This window comes from Scaptodrosophila lebanonensis, unplaced genomic scaffold, assembly GCF_003285725.1.
Source record: "Scaptodrosophila lebanonensis strain 11010-0011.00,11010-0021.00 unplaced genomic scaffold, SlebRS2 tig00000053-arrow-pilon, whole genome shotgun sequence".
NCBI lineage: Eukaryota > Metazoa > Arthropoda > Insecta > Diptera > Drosophilidae > Scaptodrosophila > Scaptodrosophila lebanonensis.
The window spans coordinates 3532637-3551026 of record NW_022060548.1 but is presented as its reverse complement, the minus strand read 5'-3'; the positions used below and the strand labels follow the sequence as shown (position 1 = coordinate 3551026).

The following is an 18390-nucleotide window of genomic DNA, read 5'->3' as shown; positions in this document are numbered from 1 at the left end:
CTTGTGCACATTTTTTCCCTTCTATTTGTATTTTTTGTGCACTGTGCCTATGCCAGAGGATGTGCCTGTTAGGGACGCGGCTTTCAATCCAAAATTGTCATTTAAAACGAGTGCGGACGCAAAAAAAATTATGAGATGTAATAATATTATTACGTGCATTCAGAAGTGCCACTCGCCTTGAAGTAGGCAATGGGCCTGACAAACTGACGGTACTGACAGTTGTTGCGACTGCCAATGGAGCACAGTGGAGCTGAACACCAACAAAAAATCTATTTATACAAATTATTATTATTAGCAGGCCTTTGACTGCTTAATAGTTAGAGAATTGAGTCAGTATTGTTTTTTAATAAAAACCAATTAATTTCACATTTATTCGCTTACTATAGGAAAAATTTATAAAAAAAAATGGAGAAAATATTAAAAGTATTTATAGGTATTCAAAAGTAGAAGAAAACTCACAAATAAATAATTAAATTGCAAATATTTTTATCTATACTAATATTATAAAGAGGAAAGATTTGATTGTTTGTTTGAATTGAAAAGACTCCGAATCTACTGGACCGATTTATTGGATTCTTTCACTGTTGGGAAGCTACACTATCGACGGTTAACATGGGTCATATTATATTTGCAAAAAAGAATGGAATCCTTAAAAAAATTGAATAGTAAATGTTAAATTCCTCACTTTCTATTAATAAATAGTAAGTTCAATGATTATTAATAAATAATTTTGAAAAATTGTCATAACAATTTAAAGGTTATTAAGCGGCCATACTACATTTTTGAAGCAAGAGAATAAAAAAAAAGTTATGTATTATACCACAGTAACAAGAAACGCCCAACAACGCTGAATTAATGAAAAAAAGGATTTATATCTAAATGTCTATCATATTGTGCGTAAGAGATTACACTTGAAAGTTCAGAAGTGTTTGCATATTTTCTGGGAATAGTTTTGGTGCCCACTGTGCCAAGTGCATGCTGCACTCTTGCCAACACCCAACGCGCACTTTAGTCGCTCAATGAAGCCACTTGAAACTTTGGTTCATTGAAATAGTTTTCCTTTTTCTCTCCATTATTTGCTTGCCCTGCCATTTCAAAATGATCGACCAACAACAGTGGTGAGAAAAAAGAAGCTTACAAATATATACACGAGTATGTGTGTGTGTGTGGCCCAGTGATGGTGTAGAGCCATTTACTATGCGGCCAATGGCATGTGAAATGAGTGAGCGACCATTGTTTGTCAATGCCAAGCAAGAAAGCAAGTGGACAAGCGTGCAGACAAGCCGTAAAGTATGCAACAAAAGTGCAAATGTTGGTCAAGCTGACCGCACTAGCCCAACCGCAATGTGGACGGACTGCTAATGATGTCCCAGCATCGTGGAAAGCGAAGCGTAATTGTGACACAGCCGCAGCCATTCCTAATTAGCATGCTTTCATTTTTTTTTTAACCCAAATCCTGCACCGCAGCCTCATTTTAGAAATGTTTTCTATTTTCTTGCAGACTATAACAACGAACCGAGCGGCACTGGAGTTCTTGCCGGCAGCTTCGATAAGTCCGTTCTACAAATTTCCGACTGGCTGACTTGGGAACAAAACATGATCAAGATACAGAGTGTGCTCGTTGACGATATCGATGGCGTGCGTTTGGCCATCGAAAAGCAGGAGGTGGGCATCTGAACATTACGAATACGAGTATGCATGGCTGCCTGCATCCACTGTCATACTATATTTTATTTCTTTTCTCCTTTCCATTCATTGCGCTCTGTTCTCTTCTGTTGCAGAAAGTTTTGCGTGAACTGAAAATGAAAAAACCTCAACTCAATGAGCTGGTGCATACCGCGGAAGTCCTCAAAGGCGATATCAAGCGGCAGCAGTTGCAGGAAAAAGGTAGGCGCATATTTATTTTCCGTAACGATGCTCTTCACTGTGAATGTACACGTATAAACGAGTATATATGTAGTATACTATATTGCTATGAAGTACAGTTGCAGTTGATTTAAAGTGCAAATCAACGACTGCGCAATGCACAATTTAACATGAGCTTGAGAGGAAGTTAAGTGCTCTGAGGCTTTCTGCCTAACGAATACTTCTTCCACCTGCAGCGTAATAAAATGAAAATGTTTCCTACATGCACACATACATGGGATTGTGATTGTGTAGAGTATTGCCATCAACTCAACAGTAGTTTGATGATTTAAGCGATAAGTGGGTAAAGGGGAAGAAGTAGTGGAATTACTTCTGCTGTAAAGGAAATGCTCGTGAGCTCGGGTTTCCAAAACAAGAATTTAATCATCTATGTAACATACTTACATACACAAGATATTCCTAATTAATAATCAAAATATGCAAACTTGATGGTCCCAAAGAGAAAAGCCACCTTGACTTGATTTTGTTTTCCAAATTGATATTTTTATGTGTTTGAATAGCCAGCATAATATGGGTAGGTAGAAAGAAGGCTTTGTTTGGGAAAAATGCGAATAGATATCGGCCAGAAATGAGCTTAGTTTTAACTTAATTAAACAAACGAGTATTAAAACAAAATTTATCAAAATATTGAAAACAAATTTTATATACAATTCATTTTTTCAATGAAAAGTATAAGAAATAATAGTAAATTGAAAAAAATAGATCAAATATTAAAAATAAACCTTAAAATAATATTTTCAATAAGGTTAAAATTTACATTAAAATAAATAAATCTAAAATAAAAAAAACATATTTTAAAGATTGCTTTACAATTTGAATTAATGTCTCCTACATTAATACAAAACATAAAAACGGGATTATAAATATATGTAGAAATATTTCTTAAAGTTATTAAGCCTACTGTGAAATATTATCATTTTTGAAATTAATTTATTTTTCCCGTTGTTAATACATTTCTATTATTATAGTTTTATCAGGTAATAGATAACATTTTTATTTATCAGTTTTTCATTACGAATAAAATTGAAAGGAAATCGGATTATTAAAAATAAAATTTTAGTATCGCCAAACATTTCTGTTAGTTCGACTTTAATTAAAGAAAATCCTACCACGAATTCGAGGAATATTTACTCTTTACACAAACGAGTACTGTTTGTCCCTCATTTTCAAAAACAGAAATGGCACGGAAATCAAAAATTGAGTGGAAATGTTTAATTTTGCTTAACATGCATATGAATTCCATTACCATCTCTCCTGTTGCATCAAACTATGAACAATTCGAATGAAAAGCTTTTATCTGCAAGCTATTTGGACGCATTTGATGACACATGAAATTTAATTATGAATTTTTGTCGTTGCTGCTGCTAAAATTCATTTATGCAGTGCAATGCGGCTGCTGTTCACCTGCGGGACCGAGCCGAGCAAGAGGGGGAAAAGCAACAGAAGCGACGAACAAGCCAAATACATTTTCCATTTTCACCCAAATCACTTTAGTGCAAACAAATTTCCGCTAGTTGAGACAACACACACATGCACACATACGCACACAGACATACGAGTATATCCTACCATTCACATGGACATGTAGAGGTAACGCGAATGGAAAAAGCGTTGCAGGAAAACAAGCAACAGACACAGACATGGCCACTTAAAAGTGCTAGCCTCAGTCTTGACTGTCCCTACTCGGCTGTTGTCGGCTGCTGGTGCTGCTGCTGCTACTGCTGCTGCACAGTAAACATTTACATAATGGGCCGCGCACCTCTGACACTGAGCTGGGGTCGCTCCCAATGTCTGATGTGGATGCTGAGTCCTTTGGCTGGGTGACATCCTTGCAAAACAATAACAGAAAACAAGGCGACAAAGTCAACGCTGGCAAATGGCAAATGCAGCAAAAGACAAAGACAAAGTTCAAAACAAATGCACGGACCTACACACACACACACACTTACAGCCATGTCCTTGCACCCTCCTGACTTGCTTTCAGTTGAGTTTGACACTTAAAATCGCATGAGATGCCGGAAAAACATGCACACGAAATCAAATCAAGGGCCACAAGGCGTGTAGAAAGAAGTTTAGAGCGGCATGTGGTGTGGTGAATATTCCGTACAGTTAGACGGGTGCTGGCACAGTTTGAGCTGCATTGCCAAAGAGCATGCTGCAATGGGAGTTTTAAGAGAGTACACAAACATTTTAAGCACAATTCAAGGCGCATGCTCAACATCAAGCGCCGGTTTGGCTTTCTTTTCTGTCGCTTTATTTTTTGATGCGTTTTATTTTGCATTACATTTTGGTACTTTTTTTGTTGTTTGCCAAACCTGTTCTCATTTGCGGTGCATGCACTGCTAAAATGAGAGTATGTCTATTTTATCGAGATGTTTATTTCTAAACAATAAATGCATACGTATATAAACTCTAAAAAATGAACATTTATTCTGGCAAATTATTTAATACGAATAAACCTGTGAAATGGTTAATGATTAGGGAATGACTGCAAAAGTTATACCTAATTTTATTTTTAAAATATGTAATTTATTTTGAATTCTAATTTTTGGGCTTATTTTGTAAATGTTCTCTTTTCTTTGAGAAAATAAAACAAGCAAATTCCTTGCGAAATAAGATATGCGGATGATCAGTTAGAAGACTTTCAAGATACCGGAAGTAAATACATATATAGGGAAAATGTGAGGAAGTGTAAAAAAGCCGTCAAGTCAACGCCTCTAACGAAGCCTGTTGAAAAATCGCTAGCTTTTTAGCGAAACGACAACAAGATTTAACTATTTATTAATGAGACGCGGTATTCTTCGATTATTAATATGGCTTTTAATGGCTTGGATAATTGTACAAACGACGTTGAATATGCGAGAATTATTTAGCAAGTGATTTTGCCTGCTGCCGCTACAAGTCAGCGGGCCGGCATAAAAAAGGTAATGCACAAAGAGAGCGCAGTAAAGGGCGCGATAGAGAGCGCAACAGAGAGACTTAAAAACTATACATGGTGCTCCAACATTCCGGCCCCATTGAAAGACTAGCGGTCTTTCAAGTCCATTGGGAGCACCGCCAACTTGTGGACTGGTCGCCTAATAGTGCCGGTCCTGGTTCGTACGTCGGCCACCCGCACCTTGCCGTCCTCGCCGGAAATCACGCCCACCACGCGCCCTATGAGCCACTTCTGTGGGGGGGCGTTGTCGTCGTGGACGAGCACCACTGCTCCGTCGTCCAGGTTGGCCTCGCCTTTGGCCCACTGCGTCCGTTGCTGCAGGCTGAGCAGGTAGTCCTTGGACCACCTGCGCCAAAACTGCAGTTTGAGCTCCGACAGCTGCCGCCACCGCTTCAAAAATCCGGACCCGGCTCTGCTCAAAGACCCTTCTTGCACGCCTTCGTGCGGCAGAGTAAGAAGCGGTTGTCCGATGAGCAGGTGGCCCGGAGTGAGCACCTCTCCATCGTTGGGATCGCTGCCGCTTGCCACCATAGGCCTGGAGTTGAGAATTGCCTCCACGTCCACCAGGTGCGTTTCCAGGTCGTCTCTGGTCAGGTTCGCGTTGCCTGCGCCCCTGACTAGACGAGCCTTCGCCGCCTTCACCGCTGCTTCCCACAGTCCTCCGAAGTGGGGAGCCCTGGGAGGAATGAACCGCCAATCGATCCCTCGCTCTGCCGCTAAGTCCATCAAGGCGGCTTTGCTCCTCTCGAACGCCGACGTCAGCTCCTTCAGCACGCCGCTCGCTCCTACAAAGTTGGTCGCGTTGTCGCTGTAAACCGTCTCCGGCAGGCCGCGTCTCCCGATGAACCTTTTAAAAACATTAAGAAAGGCGTCAGTCGATAGGTCTGTTACCAGCTCGAGGTGAACGGCCTTCGAGGCAAAACAAACAAACACGGCGACGTAATTTTTAACGGGCGGTCTTCCTCGTATGCGGTAGCTTACATGGAAAGGACCGCAAAAATCGACCCCACAAACCCTAAATGGTCGACCTTCTCGAAGGCGATCACCTGGCAAATTTCCCATTATTTGCCCTAACAACTTGGGCTTGTATCGGAAGCAGTGTACACAATTACGTACAACTGCTGAGCAAGCACTACGAGCATTCACCACCCAGATCTGTTGCCTAAGAAGCCCAATTAATACCTTTGCACCTGCATGATAGTGCTTGAGGTGTAAATGCCGGATATACAATGCTACTATTGGTGCATCTTTAGGCAGTAATAGTGGAAATTTTGCGTCATAAGGAATTGGACCATGCAACAAACGTCCACCTACTCGAACCAAACGAAACTTAATCCCAGTGTCTTCGAACTCGTGTATAAAGGGATTAAGAGATTGCAAACTTGGGGGAAGTGGCGCCGACTTTTGTAGAGACTTGATCTCACGGCTGTATATATCAGCTTGCAGCACTTCAATCAGCTTAAAAAACGATAATCTTCGTTCTAAAGCTGACACAATTAAAGAATCACTGCGATTTTTCCTGTAGCAAAATCGCAAAACATATGCCAATATCCGAATTAATTTAGGAAAGGACGACAGTTTCAGCATAAGGTCCAATATGCAATTTGACTCTAGGTCTGATCGAATGACTGTAAGTACAGTCGCATTCTTTTTATCTTCAGATGCCTTAACGTCTGACGATAATTCAACATGGTGAAGATTGGGCCAATCATTTTCACCGAGCTTTAGAAAATTAGGGCCCTTAAACCACAGTGACGATACAATTTCGTCTATATCAGTCCCACGAGAAACTAGGTCAGCAGGGTTGCAGTCTGTAGGCACATGACGCCAAACAGTATTCTCAGAAGCCTCTTGGATCTCAGCCACTCTATTTGCCACGAATGTGGACAACGTGGATGAGTCTCTCTCCAACCAATACAACACTATCTGAGAATCTGACCAGAAGTTTACACTTTCTATAACAAACTTACTCAGCGTGGCGCAAACATGCTGCCAGAGTTTCGCTAGTAAGAGTGCCGCACACAACTCGAGTCGAGGAATCGTCTTTACGTTGAGTGGTGCCACTCTGGATTTGGCTGTAAGCAACGAAACGCCTACGCTATCATTGTTGCAAGTCCTAATGTATATGCAACAACCGTATGCCTGACTTGAGGCGTCTGCGAAACCATGAATTTGCACTGTCTCATAAACGTTTAAGCAAACGTATCGCGGAATATGAATTTTGTGTAGATCACGCAGAGTCTCAATAAACTTATTCCACGAAGTATGCATACTCGTTGGAATAGTTTCATCCCACTCTAGTTTTAACCGCCACAACTCTTGCAACAGAATTTTCGATTTTGTGACGATGGGGCACAACAGCCCAAGTGGGTCAAACAGACGAGACGCTACCGACAAGATGTTTCGTTTTGTTGGCTTTAATGAAATAAAGCTATCCACATCTAGATGGTACCGAAATACATCATCTTGAGGGGCCCAGCGCATTCCAAGCGTTTTCACTGAAGTGGAGTCGTCAAACTTAATTGCCTTTTCGATGATGTTGCCATCATCCCCGAACAAGGCCTGACAATTTGATGCCCACTTTGCCAAAGGGAACCCTCCGGAATCTAGTACCTCTCGTACTTGATTACAGATTTCTTTAAGCTCATCTACAGAATCTGCTCCTGCCAACATGTCGTCAACATAAAAACAATTTTTAATGACATTTGAAGCTACAGGGTGAGATCGAGCATAAATATTTGCCAATTCAAACAACGAGCGCACAGCTAAAAATGGCGCTGACGCAGTCCCGTATGTGACAGTGTTCAACTTAAAGGACTGCAGCTCATGAGAGGCGCTTTCTCGCCAAAGAACGAGCTGGTAATTTCTGTCTTTTTCAGACACGTTTATTTGCCTGTACATCTTTGAGATGTCGGCAGTAATTGCATATTTATTCAACCGAAAATTTACAAGTGTTGAATAAAGCTCCCTCTGAATAGTCGGCCCAACCATTAAAGTGTCATTTAATGACAGGGCCGTTGACGTTTTACTAGAAGCGTCAAACACCACACGCAATTTGGTTGTGGTACTTTCAGGTCTCAGGACACACTGATGAGGAATATAGTAGTGCTGTCCTGGAGGAGGGGATTCAAGAGCAGACATATGCCCAAGATCACGATACTCTCTCATGAAGTCATGGTACATGTCATGGAGAGTTTTGTCTCTTGCGAGTTTGCGCTCAAGTTGCATAAATCGTCTTTCAGCAGTTTGAAAGGAAAGCCCTAGTACAGTGGGATCGGATTTGAACGGAAGTTCGACTTGAAAACGTCCTGTAGACAGGCGCTGTACTGATTTGGTGAAGTGAGCTTCACAGGCCTTTTGTTCAGCTGTCTGGCTCACAGCCTTCGACTCATTTGGGCTCCGATCGAGTTCCCAAAAGCGTTGAACTAATGTGTCGAGAGAACATTCACTAACTTGAGCGGCAACATTAACACTAAGTTGTTGACGAGGTATTTGTCCTGTGTACCTACCAGCAACAACCCATCCCAGCAAGGTCTTCTGCAACAACGGAAGACCAGAATTGAGCTCGATTTGCCCAACACACAACAAGCCGTAAAAGAATTCAGCGCCTAGAAGAATGTCAACCTTGGCTGGTTTGTAAAACTCTGGGTCAGCCAGCTCCAGATTTTCGGGTATTTTCCAGCTCGTTGTGGGCAAAAAGTTACAAGGTTGACAAGTGGATATGGATTTAAGAACCCAAAAATCAGTGGCAAAGTTGTGTGCATTCAAACGAGATTGAATAGCAGCACACACCTTGTGCTTACTATCAGTTGTGGTCCCACCTGCCATTGCAATACTCACTGCCGTGTCTTCACGCTTTAGTCGCAAGCGCTGCGCAAGGTTCTCAGTCATGAGATTCAACTGCGAGCCGCCGTCAAGCAACACACGTGCAGGATGGTAGTGGCCGAATCTATCTCTAATATTCACCAATGCTGTGGCAAGAATGACTTGGTCGGCACTTAAAACGTGACCTAAATATGGTTCTGGAGGTGCGACCGCTTGTAGAACGGGTGAATTTGGCACAGCTACAGAGTATCTGTGCAACAACGAGTGGTGTGGTTTTGAACACACCCGACACTTGGAAGCTTTGCAACTGGAAACTACATGACCCACATTCAAGCAATTGAGGCACATTTTTTGAGTCTTGGCGAACTCAAATCGCTGCATAACGGGAATAGATCCGAAAGAAGGGCAAGTATAGATATTGTGTTCCGCAGAACTACAGTATGTGCACTTCGAGATCGGTTTTGCAGGCTTTGAAGGACCCTTTGTGCAAGAAAACGAAGCTTTACTGTTTCTTGCAGGTTCGGCTCGCGGTTTATTTTTAACCCGAGTTGTCTCTTCAGCCGCTAAATATTGGTAACGCCTGTTTAACTGCTTAGCGCAGTCATCCCAAGAAGGCAACTTGTCATAATCGAGCTGTTCCTCAAAACGAGATTTGGTTGCATGATCAACTTTGGCCATAACCATATGTATGATCATTGCATTCGAAATGTCCTTTTCACTTCCCAACGAAGTTAAAGACGCATAAATGGCAGAAACAGTGTCAATGATGGACCGCAAACTAGACGCATTAGGTTTGGTCATACTTGGGATGTCAAACAATTGCGAGATAGTGTCGAAAAATATCAAACATTTGTTGTCGTACACAGACTTGAGGCTAGCAATGGCTTTCGAGTAATTGCAGTCCGTTAACTGAAACGGTTTCACAACTCCTAGAGCCTCACCTGACAAGCACGACACCAAATGATTAAACTTCTCGACGTTGGTCAACGAAGGATCGTCATGAACTAGGCTTTCAAATAAGCACATAAAATTCTTAAATTCGGCATGCTTTCCACTGAATGTAGGCAGCCGCATTTTGGGTAACTGGGACCGTTGACTGGCCATCATAGAACAGTCATGAGACGTCTGACTTTCAACTTTTTGTTTCGTTGCCTTCACATACAACGCCTTAGTTGAAATGCACAAATCCTCAAGTGGCCCTCTACTATCGTTACTTGGATTGAGACTATCCAAATCTGCCTGAAGCCCCATAGCTTTCTTTATGTAATCTTCTAACAGCTCGAGACGACACTCGAGTTCTGTTTGCTCAAACGAAATTGTCTTTAACTGAAATGCTGTTCTCATACGAGCAATATCAGCGCTAACCTTATCAAATTTCTGCAAGCATTGTACTAGTTTAGAACTAGATTTAGCTACTACTTGGTGCTTCTCAGATTCCGACATGGTAGAGTATAACCAAATAAACTCTAAACAAGTTGCAAATCAAACACACTGAAAACCGAACTTTCCTAACAGCCCTCGCAAATAACAACGCGCTAACAGCCAGCGACCAACTGAGATGCACACAGATTACGTACACACGCACTCAATACAGTATGCACGCAAGCAAAGTAGCAGTCCAAGCGACCGCACAAACAACAACGAAATCTGCAAGCAGTCTCAGCTGTACTCAGAAAATAGGCGTCGATTACCGCAAGCACGCTTGTAGGCAACGCTAATCCGAACGGGTAGCGGGGGGAAGTTCGTTGGCCCAGCGACAAGTGTAGCCGAAAAAAGGCGCGCACAAAGGAGAGAGCGACAAAATTCTTTTGCTACGCTAGCGGCGCAAGCAACAACAAAAGCTACGTTTCTATGTATGCAGCTGATGCAACAAATCTTCACCAAAAACCAACACAATACAAACAAAATAACTTCAAAATATTTGTTTATGTTAAAATCAGCTTAGTAGCCCTTTTTTAATTGTTGTGGTTTGTTTTGCCTCGAGGTTTTGTTAGTAGTTATGTTTATGAGGGTGTATAATTATGTTAATGTATGCAAGGTGTGGTGTATGTGTGTATATGTATGTATAATAAAATTTGTGTATGTAATGTTGTTGCACAAAATAAATCAAGTGCCAAAAATTGAGTCGGCAGCACACACGTACTATATGTACATACGTATGTATGTATGTAAATAGATTTTTCTCCACTTTGCACTTGCACGAATTGCAGCAATTAAACTTGTTAGTGCTTTATGCTCAATTGTTGGCACAGAATACCTGCAAGCTCTCGAAAGAGTCCACCGAAACTTCCCTGGATTCCGAGCGACGATCACCCATTAGCCAAGCGAAACGATGCACAAGTAGGGCAGACAGCAGCTCCACAGTCCAAACGAATGTATGTATATGGTATCCAGATCCAAATCCAAATCAAACGAGGTAATCACACGACCGCGCACAAAAACCAAGCCACAAAGACCGCAAACAAACAAAGAAATAATCTTCTGAAAACCGATGTCCCTGCTCGGGCGCCAATGAAAAATCGCTAGCTTTTTAGCGAAACGACAACAAGATTTAACTATTTATTAATGAGACGCGGTATTCTTCGATTATTAATATGGCTTTTAATGGCTTGGATAATTGTACAAACGACGTTGAATATGCGAGAATTATTTAGCAAGTGATTTTGCCTGCTGCCGCTACAAGTCAGCGGGCCGGCATAAAAAAGGTAATGCACAAAGAGAGCGCAGTAAAGGGCGCGATAGAGAGCGCAACAGAGAGACTTAAAAACTATACATGGTGCTCCAACACCTGTAATAACCGGTCATTCCTTTAAGTTTCTCTTTGACAAGAGAGATGAGTGCAGTCCGTTTAATGTGTTTATTCAAAGTGTCCTTTACCGGGAGTTATGCACTACAACTAATAAAAGTGATATATTGAATTAGTTTTTGAATAAAATAAGCCTTAAAATGTTCCCCCGTCATACGCTGAGGCGATGCCACCTTCTGCAACATTAAAAAAAAAAAAGCTTTCAAACTTTTGGAAACCAAGTATGCTCTGCCTTTTCACAATATAAAGCAATTGATGCTTTCCCCAAATCATCTCATTCGGTAGCAGAACGTCTCGAAGTTAACATCTCATTTATTTTTGTTGTATATACATTTTTCTTTCTATAAATATTTTAAATTTTCTTTTGAATTTCTTGCTTTCTAAAAGCTCCATATTACATTTAATAATACAGAATTAACAAGTATTAATTATATTCGTTTTATAAATCAATCGCTTACCCATTAGTCTTGCTATGGAGAATTTGAAAAAATTAAAAAAAGATTTTCTACGATTACAATACAAATATGAATTTATTTTTAATTTTTATTTTATACCAATTGATTATAATTTAAAGTAAATTTTGTTTTATTATACTCTGTACATGAAATGTACAAGAGTATATTAGGTTTGCGGGAGCTGAAAAATGTAACAGACAGAAGGAGGCGTGGCAGACCCCACAAAGTATATATATTCTTGATCAGCGTGACAAGACGAGTCGATCTAGCCCTGTCTGTCTGTCCGTCCGTATGAACACCTGGATCTTAGAGACTATAAGAGATAGAGACACCAAATTTTGCACAAAGATGCGTTATGTGTGTATTCTATACGAGTTTTTTTTTTTTTTTGATTTTCCCCCCACTTCCCCCCTATGGGGGTTTTCCCGATTTTCCATTCGTATTATCGCCTATATCTCGGAGACTATAAGACCTAGGCACACCAAATTTTAGTCCAAGATGCCTTGTATGAATAGGCAGAAAATGTATATTTTGGAATTTCCCTCCCTCGTAATTCTTGGAATTAAAAGTTTGCAAATACCCCCAGTTAGTAATTATGTGTCCGTATGCCAAGTTTCGCTATGATAGACCGATTTACCAAGAAGTTATAGCCATAAATATATTCGCTGCCCGCGGCTGTTGTTGATGTTGCTGTTTGGTTGACTGCGAAAATGCTTACACAGACACGAATAGATGCGCATAGGCATACATACACTCACACAGACGCAATTGCTATGTAAATGTGCAATTATACACCCTTTACGTGAGTTCGAATACCGAGAAAGGTAAAATCGATCATTGAATATTTTTTTATTTTCTTAATTTTTTTTATTTTCTATAATTATTGTAAACATATGTACAGAGTATTTCAAAGTCGGGACACCCGACTTTAGCTTTTTTACTTGTTGTTTTTTTTAATTGAAAGTAAGTATTAAACCGTAAACGTTTATTCTTTGAATCTTTAAAAAATGAGGCGGATAAAATTTGTTTTTTTTTTTGGCGAAACAACTTCTCAATGCAATATTCCGTTCTTTATTATTCTAGTTTTATTTCGAAAGTAATGTAGATATGGCTTGTTAATTAGAATTAGTTTAAATTGAAACATAAATTGTTTGGTTTACGTATATTATTTTGAAATGTTCGATAATTTTCTAAAACTATTGATCTTAGAGATTTCAACACTCCAAAGCTTAGAGTAAAATAAAAGTTCATCGTTCTTGTGAAAATCTTCTTTACATCATTAGTATTTATCAGATGACAACAAAAAATCTATCCATCTTCCTATCGAAGAAATAAGTTAAACTCCTTGAATTCCCAGCTTGTAATGAAACCAAAACAAAAAATTATCGATATTTAAAAAACGGCTTTCATATCGATTTTTAATCGAAACATTCCCAATTATCATATTTATTTTCTAATTTCTTTTTGAAGATCCTCTGATTTTGACACATTTTTGTAAAGTAATTTGAAAAACGAAGTATTTGCCCTTAAGGATGGTTTTTTGTGCTTAACAATTGGGTTTGTCTTTTTAAAGACTGGCTTTGAAAGGGTATTCATACTTCGTATTGCTAAGCTGCAGTTTGATGCTCTGTAATTTCCTTGCGCTTGCCCCATAGGGGATTTTAATGCTGACATTTAATTGACAAGCAATGCGGCATGTGGTGCACATTTTTATGCATCCTTGTTGTCGTTGTTGTTGTTGTTGCTGTGCAAAACAGGAGCTTACATAGTTTTGTTGTTTATGTCATTGTTTGTCGAGGGTCGGGCTATTGGACATTCCGTTGCAGTGTTCATTGTTGTTCATATTTTTGCTATTGTTGTTGCTGTTGTAGTTGCCTCGAGTTGTCGTTTTCATGCATGTTGTTACAGATTATTATGATGTTTGGTTTGTCATAAACATTTGTTACTTGCACCGACTCTCTAGCCGAGGACTCGACGAGTTTATATCGTACGTGAGTCCATGTCGCTGCACGGATTACAAATGTGACCGGCTGTACTCGTGTTTTGTTGTTGCCGCTGTTGTTGCCTCCCTGATACTTGCAATTGCATTGTTGTGGCTTGTGTATGTTATTGTTGTGGTTTTGGGGTGGGGGTGGGAGGAGTTTGTTGGCCCTGCCGGCTACTTGGGTATGCACTTTGTTTCTGATATTAATTTAATTTTTCATAGCATTGGCTGCAGGAATCTGGCTGAGGTTGCAATTTGTCTTACAGTTTATGGACACGTTTATGCTTACAACTTGGCTGTGAGTGATGAGACAAAGAGCCGCAGAAATTGGTAAAAGAAATGTACCATGAAAGAAGCAGCAGTCGAGTGCGTGATTAGATTTCAGATTGGGCAGAACGTGATCTGGCGGAAGATTGTGATATAAAGCTGTTTTTAAATAATGTTTTCGACATGAATATGATGACAATGTTCAAATGCTAATATTATCATCAGTAATCCTAGCCATTTTGCAGAGTCTAATATCAATCGATAATCATTAACCACAAATTGTAAATCGAAACTACCTGGTGAATGAGTCCATTGTTTCATCTTCGTTAGACAAATAAATCTTTTAAATACTTAACTTTTATTTCGATGTAGTGACAAAAGACTTCTATACTCCTTATCAGGTAATGGGGGCAATAAATTGTTTATTTCTAGAACATAAATCTGAATTTAAAGAAAGTTGAGTGTCTATCAACAGTTCTAGCTTTAAACTTTTTATTTCCAATTGTTTACATTTGAATATTTTTGTTAAACTGAATATTTACTTTTTCCGCTGTATAAAGAAAATACTATCATATCCAATGCATAATTCTTATTTCAAATTTGGAAGAAAGCTCAAGCATATATTCTCAATCAGCATTATGAAAAAAATTGAACTAGACTGGTCCACCTGTCCATTCGTCCGTTTGTATGAACGCCTAGATTCCTAGACTATTCTAGTCCCTTTGTAATACGAGTTTATTTTATTTTCTAATATACTTTTCAAACCCCTTTCTATATTCAAATATCTTGCATAACTTCAATAGAATTGATTAAAATGTTGACTAAAATTTTGCCCCAGCACAATTTTAACTACTCGTATAAATGTATAAATACATATACATGTATAAATAACAATTTCCATCCCCATGTTAACAGATATCGGAACTGGTTATTTTAGTTTTAATATGCAACAAAAGTGCACTTCCCCCACATTTCAGCAGCAGATAAGGATGTGTAATCTAATCTCGTGCACAAACACACAATGTAGATATCACTGACCGCAAAGTTTCAAGTCACAAGCCTTAAATGAATTTAATTATAATGAACTATAAATCATGTATGCAGCCACAAGTTAAGAGCGGACAAACGGCCAAAGAGGAGTCAAAGGAGTCGGAGGTCCCCAACAGCAGGAGCAACGGGTACAGTTGACTCAAGACAATTTGCGTAATGACCGAGAGTGTTTCCCCAGCTTAAACTCGTATGAATTTAAATAGACAGGCACTGCAAAGAGGAAAGTGCAGACAAAAAAGCTCACTGCGCCGGCAAAGTTTTGTATGATGCTGCAGGCACACCCATGGGACCCGGACTCCCACTTAGCATGTTGGTGACATAACTCAAGTGATAAAATGCACAAAAGCGAGTTCTGAGAACAACAAGCTCGACTTATATAGTATACTATATAAGCATGCGCTCCTACAGCAAATAACTCACTGCACAAAAATGTCAGCGCTGAACTATTTTCAAATAGTTTGGCATAACCCAAAAAAAGAAGAAGCGAGATAAAAGAGAGATGCCGAGGCAACTAGGGGTTAAGCAGATGCTAAATAAAAGCCCTGGCATCACAATTATTTAATTTTATGTTGCTTTAAATACACAGACAGTGAATACTCCATTGAGTGAACACTGCTCCGTATTATAAAGGGGAAACACATAGAGGAATGCTACAGAAATTTAAATATATTTTGAAAATTGTTTAGATCTCTTTTATGCTTCACTTAAAGACGTTATTTTTTTATTAGATAAATTAAGTTGAGTGTGCACTGTTGCCGGAAGGTGGAGACTGGCAGGGTTGAAAGGCAGCTCAAGTTCCATAAAGCCAAAATTGCCGCCAGCAAAGGTCTGAGGTTAAGCGGGCCAGGCCCACTAAACTCGAAAAAGACGACGACAACAACGACAACAACGACAACCACGATGACGACGACGACGTCCACATCGACAATGACGGTGGCAACACGACTACACTTTTAAGTAATTAAAAAACACAAAAAGAACTTCTTGACAGCGCACAGACACAATTACAGCTACACAGTTTAGAGACGGGTGCGTGACGTGACTTGAGAAAGGGAGAATTATCTAAAACAATGCAAACTTTAGGTTTTGAAAAACTGCATTACACTTAAAATCGATAGAAAAAATAACAAAATTAATTCAAAAACTAATGAAATAATATTGAAAATACAGATTTTTCTATTTGTTTTCTCGCTTCTCTTGTAAAGTTTAAAATAATGGCTTGAAATCCGCAGAATATTAGAAATTGCGAAAAAAAGAACAGACGACTCTCAATACCTTACAAAAATTAAATTTTACATAAATGAAAAAGAAAAGATGGGAAGTGAATCCAACGTCAATATAAGTGCTCTTTGAAAGCAATAATTAAGGTATATGTCAGTAATTATAACTGTAAGCTGTATATCTGTAAATTCTATACAAAATAAGAGTTTTACTTTACTTTCGAAATTGGCAAATAATTGCGGTAATTGACTTAGAAAGCTAATTAGATTCACTTTGTTTCGAAAATATTCTTTCAAGTTTAGTTTTACACGCTGAGCGCGTGACACTACACGTAATAGTTTTCTAGTCACGCGCCCATCTCTATTATTATCGACTATGGTGGCAGCAAGCTTAGGCTTAAGGAGCATAGGGTGCTTGGGCAAGGCCTATTAAAGCGTGTAATGGCGTGAAGCGGGCGTGTAACTGTGCACCAGGGGTTGCAAATGCCGCACAGACTGCAATTAGAGGCAATTTGGACGTTGTTGTTGCTATCGCTGTTGTAGCTGTAATTCTGCTGTTGTTTTTGTTGTTGTTGTAGTTGTTGTTTTGTGCTCGAATGGTCGTATTGTTGGTTTGGGTGCCTGGTTAGCCTGCTCTTAAACAAGTGCGTTGTCCTCTCAGATAATATTTGTTATTACCATTGTTGTTGTTGTTGTTGTTGTTGCTCCTATTGTTGTTGTAAGGGAGCCGAAAGTGCAGCAACAGCCGTTGCTGTTGCTTCACAGCTGAAATTGCATGTCAAAGACAGATTTACGACAACAAAACCAACACCAGCACCCACCAATACAGAAACACAAACACCAACAGCACACGGTGCTTTGGTTTTTCGACTGTCCTTTCTGTGTGGAAAATGGGAGAGTGGGAGAGGGGAAGGGGGGAGGGGGGAGGGGAGGAGGTGCATTCTGTTTTGTGTTGGCATTTTATTTATGCCGCTTGCCCCGTTGCCTCTGTGATAAGAAACTTTGGCCGTGCCCCATGACCAGAGTTTCCTGCCCCGACATGCCACACTCCACCCACCTTATTGGCCCCGTTTTACGGTTCGTTCGCCATATGAGATAATAAATAATGGTTTAATTAAGCGTCAGGTTACAAAATACGTAATTAATTGATTTTGTTTTGTGTGCACGAGTATGTGTGTGCGTGTTCGTGTGTGCGTGCCTGTGGTCTCATGATATTGTGATAATAGCCGACGATGGCAGTTTTAAGTGGCCATCATGAATCACGGGCCTTAAAGTGGAGCCCAAAGCCCAAAGTTGAATCTGTCATTTGGCTGAGTGCCCACAATTTCGGTGTGAAACAGAAATCCAAATAAGTATGTCACACAATTTGGCAACTGTTTTCAAGGTTCACTGAGCAGTGCCGCTGAGCTTCATTGTCAGTTTAAGTAGCGTTTTTGCTATAAATGGGGTTTTAAATACTTTTCGGTTCATATACTGCTGCTTTGTGGCCACAATTTTTGTTCAATAATTGTTTTAAAAAGGTCGAGCCTATTATCTGCAAACTTTTATTTAAAAACAAATAATTGGTAAGCCAATCGATTTTTTTTTATTCGTAAATAGCTTCTAATGAAATCCTTGCCTGACGAAAAAAATAAAAACATGAAAGAATATATATAAAATTCATATGAATTTGAATACTTGAATTGTTTTTAATAATCAAGTCCTTTGACTCATTTAATAAAATAAACTTTTGATATAAGAAAAACCACGGAGCTGAAAAGTGAGCTCTGCAGCTTTGCATTTAATAGCATCACAAACTAAATGGGTATCAATCAAATCATACATTAATCAATAAATTATAGTTTATCATCAGCAAAATTATAATTTTTTCGACCATTTTTATTCAAACGAGACACTGTGCACGAGCAAGTGGATGGCGA

The 18390-nt window shown here is 39.5% G+C and overlaps 1 protein-coding gene across 13 annotated transcripts in view; it reads left to right on the top strand.

Annotated features, from left to right (window-relative positions):
* The window catches only part of LOC115623747 (dystrophin), a 265277-nt gene that overhangs the window by 41388 nt on the left and 205499 nt on the right, over positions 1-18390 (top strand). For all 13 annotated transcript variants that reach the window (XM_030518281.1, XM_030518280.1, XM_030518271.1 and 10 more), the window contains 2 exons: positions 1502-1665; positions 1782-1887. In XM_030518281.1, the coding sequence (XP_030374141.1) occupies positions 1502-1665; positions 1782-1887 (270 nt within the window). The remainder of the gene's footprint in view (positions 1-1501; positions 1666-1781; positions 1888-18390) is intronic.